The sequence below is a fragment of the Octodon degus genome, unplaced genomic scaffold (genome assembly GCF_000260255.1).
Source record: "Octodon degus isolate 3935 unplaced genomic scaffold, OctDeg1.0 scaffold00045, whole genome shotgun sequence".
NCBI classification, from domain to species: domain Eukaryota; kingdom Metazoa; phylum Chordata; class Mammalia; order Rodentia; family Octodontidae; genus Octodon; species Octodon degus.
In genome coordinates this window covers 10,576,401-10,579,766 of record NW_004524621.1, presented here as the reverse complement: position 1 = coordinate 10,579,766, position 3,366 = coordinate 10,576,401, and the positions used below count along the sequence as shown (strand labels likewise).

Genomic DNA, 3,366 nt, shown 5'->3' with positions numbered 1-3,366 from the left:
GTGTGTGGCCAGCTCAGCCCAACAGGGGGTGGGACTGGCTGGCATGTGGTGCTGGGGGATTGAACCGCGGTCCCTGTGTTTTGCTTAGTTTAGCTTTTTCTAAGTAGGTGCTTTAGACCACTGAGCCATCTCACCAGCCCCTTTAGTGTTTTTTTTCTGCATTTTTCTATCGATTGCTTTTGATTTTCATTTGATGAATAATATTTTATTTCTATTTTCAAAAAAATGTTCTTGTCTTCTACACATATTATCTTTTTTTTTTTTCTCTTTGTCTTTTTGAGACAGGGTCCCACTATGCAGTTCAAGCAAGCTTTGAGTTCACTTTGTAGCCCAGGCTGGTCCCGAACACACAATGATCCTCCCGACTCAATCCACTCCCACCCCCGTGAGAAATATAAGATCTGGTCACCATGCCCAGATCTCATATTTTCTTTTAGGCTCTTTTCATAGACTTTCCTGGGCTCAAATCCCTCTCGATTCTACTGAAAATATTGCAAAGAATTTATACTAAAACAAACAAAACAAGTCAGCTGACAAAACTTCTGTGTACATTAACTCCTTTTTAGTAAAGTCCAATTTATGTGATTGTTAGCTTTGTTCTCTCGGGTTAACAGTGATTCTCTGGGTATCTGCTTCCACATTACTCTGATGCTTCATGGGAGATCACGGCTTTCTAGGGACAAACTCATGGTTGAGCAAAATCTTCGAAAAGAGAAAAGACTGGAACCTTTGATCTTTGCATCAGCTTGCCCACACCTTTCACATTCTACTGTCTTTGTCTAGAGAATGAATGATTTTCTGGTAAGGACCTTGGTTGAGGAGAGAAAGAGACTAATTATGGAAACATAGAGAGAGAACAATTAAAAACATTTATTAAGGATTTATGCTACAGTGAACAGATCAGGAGGAAGATAAACATAACCAAACATATTATTTACTCTCAAAGTATAACTTAATATGGAGTGCATGGTACTCTAAAAATAAAGACCCTTATGGGGCCAAAGAGGAAAGAGATTGATGACGTAGAGTGTGCCTAAGGAGAGTCACATGGGGAGAAGACACTCTCTCAAGCTTTCAGAGAGCACATTGGCCAAGCAATGGCCGTGAATCATCCACATGGCTGCACTGACAAAGGTTCTACAATCTGAGGTACAGGATCTCAGGATAAATCCTGAGGGCATTTCACTGACCTTCTCAGACCAAAAAGCTACAACTCTTGTTGCATAGGTCCTGCTTTACCTTGGTCTTAACCATCCAGTAGAAAAGTATGAAGACGAAATATAGGAAATAAAGCCATGCTGTTAAGTTGAGCTGTGGGGGACTCAGGTCAATAATTTCTGACATTGCCAGTTGTGCGGAAGACCCAATGCTATTATGGGGTACTGGACTCTTTTAGAATATTTTGCTGAGTTTACACACCTATAATATTCAATAACGGAACTTAGAAAAAATGGGGTATGCCTATGAATGTCCATTTTGTATCTGTGTAGTCAAAGTGGTTGGGATAGATATATAGTTGCATTCTTTTAATGAATAGAATGATTTGTTCTAATGGTGTTTGTAAATAGGATCACAAGTCCGCATCTTGTACAACAATTAACCACTAAGAAGAATATATGCAGTGTATTATTTGTTGAAACTGTACTTTCGATTTGATTTGAAACTGTCTCATTGCTATCTGTTTATCAATAAAACTTTGAAAAAAATAAAAATAAAAATAAAGACCCATTCAAAGATGTTCAAGGAAAGAAGCCAATGAGCAGTTGAACAGAAGACCTGAAGACTAGGGATTTTTATTTGCTAAGCAATAAAAATTAGAAGAGTCACTTTTCTGTGTCCTCAGTTTGGTTAGTATTTATGAGAGAGTGAGTTAGGAAGCTAGACAAATGGCTGCATGCATTATCGTATTGCTTCTCGAATGGGGTGAATTCTCTGAAAAAAACCAACCCTATTCACATAGAGCCCCTCGTGTGATGGGATTTACCTACGTAGTCTTTGATCAAGTTGGCCCTTCTGGTGATTTAATTCTCTGGGACCCTCAGATAGAAGTCATAGAGCGCAGAATCATTGGGAATCCCCCTATTTTGACTTACCAGGCTCCACAGAGCAGCCTTCACATCCTTGTTTCTCAGGCTGTAGATGATGGGGTTCAGCATGGGGGTCACCACCCCATAGAAGAGGGAGATGAGCTTGTCTGCAAGGTCCTGCTTGTCTGCCCTCAGTGGGTCCTTGGACTTGGGCTTCCCATACATGAAGAGGATGGTCCCATAGAAGACGACTACCACTGTGAGGTGGGCAGAGCAGGTGGAGAAGGCCTTTTTCCTGCCCTCAGCTGAGGGGATCCTCAGGATGGTGGCAAGGATGAAGACATAGGAGACAAAGATGAAAAGGACTGGGACACCTAAAAAGATCACATTGGCCACTGCCATGCTAATCACATTAATGGAGATGTCAGCACAGGCCAATTTCAGGACAGCCAAGATTTCACAGGTAAAGTGGTTGATGACATTGTCTCCACAGAAGGGAAGTTTCATTGCTAAGGATGTCTGTACAGTGGCAGTGATACTTCCAGCTGCCCAAGAACTAATAGTCATGGGCACATAAGCAGCCTTGCTCATAACCACAGGGTAGCGAAGGGGATTGCAGATGGCCACATAGCGATCAAAGGCCATCATGCTCAGGAGCACACACTCTGTGGCTCCCATGGCAAAGGACAGAAACATCTGCACAGCACAACCAGAAAAAGAAATGGTTTTCCTGGGAGTGAGGAAGCTGTCAAGAATAAGGGGAACTGAAGAGGTAGTGTAACAGATGTCCAGGAAGGAGAGGTTCCCCAGGAAGAAGTACATGGGAGTGTGCAAGTGGGAGTCAAGGATGGTCACCAGGATGAGGACTCCATTGCCCAGCAGTATCACCAGGTACATGGACAGGATGAGCACAAAGAACGTCTTCTCCAGTTTTGGGTGGGCAGAGAGGCCCAGGAGAATGAATCCTAATACAGGTGAGGTTTCATTGGACCCAACCATTGTGTTTCTTGTTATTTATAGGAACTCAGCAGGTCAATTTCATGATTCTCTGTTGTTTGAAGTGTCCAGAGAGTCAGTGAGAAAATCCCTTTTGCCAAACAACTGGAGAACAACTCTGACAATCTATGGAAGGAAGTTCTTTGTGTTGTTCTAAATAAAATGCAGGGGACTTGATCAACATTTATTTGATAGTGTCTGGCCACCCCATAAAGAGATTTGAAATATCACTCAGCTGGACTTAATTATCTTGATTGTACTCGAAACAGACTCACACATTTAGTTCACTTTATACTATGTGTGGATGATGCATTTTATTCAACTTTGGGAAGAAATGCTAAAC

The 3,366-nt window shown here is 41.9% G+C and overlaps 1 protein-coding gene across 1 annotated transcript; it reads right to left on the bottom strand.

The window, feature by feature from the left end:
• Positions 1-2,021: 2,021 nt before the first annotated feature.
• Positions 2,022-3,026, bottom strand: LOC101585972 (olfactory receptor 13C7-like). Its single transcript, XM_023716078.1, has one exon. It carries the CDS (start codon positions 3,024-3,026, stop codon positions 2,022-2,024), a length of 1,005 nt encoding a protein of 334 aa, XP_023571846.1.
• Positions 3,027-3,366: the final 340 nt, after the last annotated feature.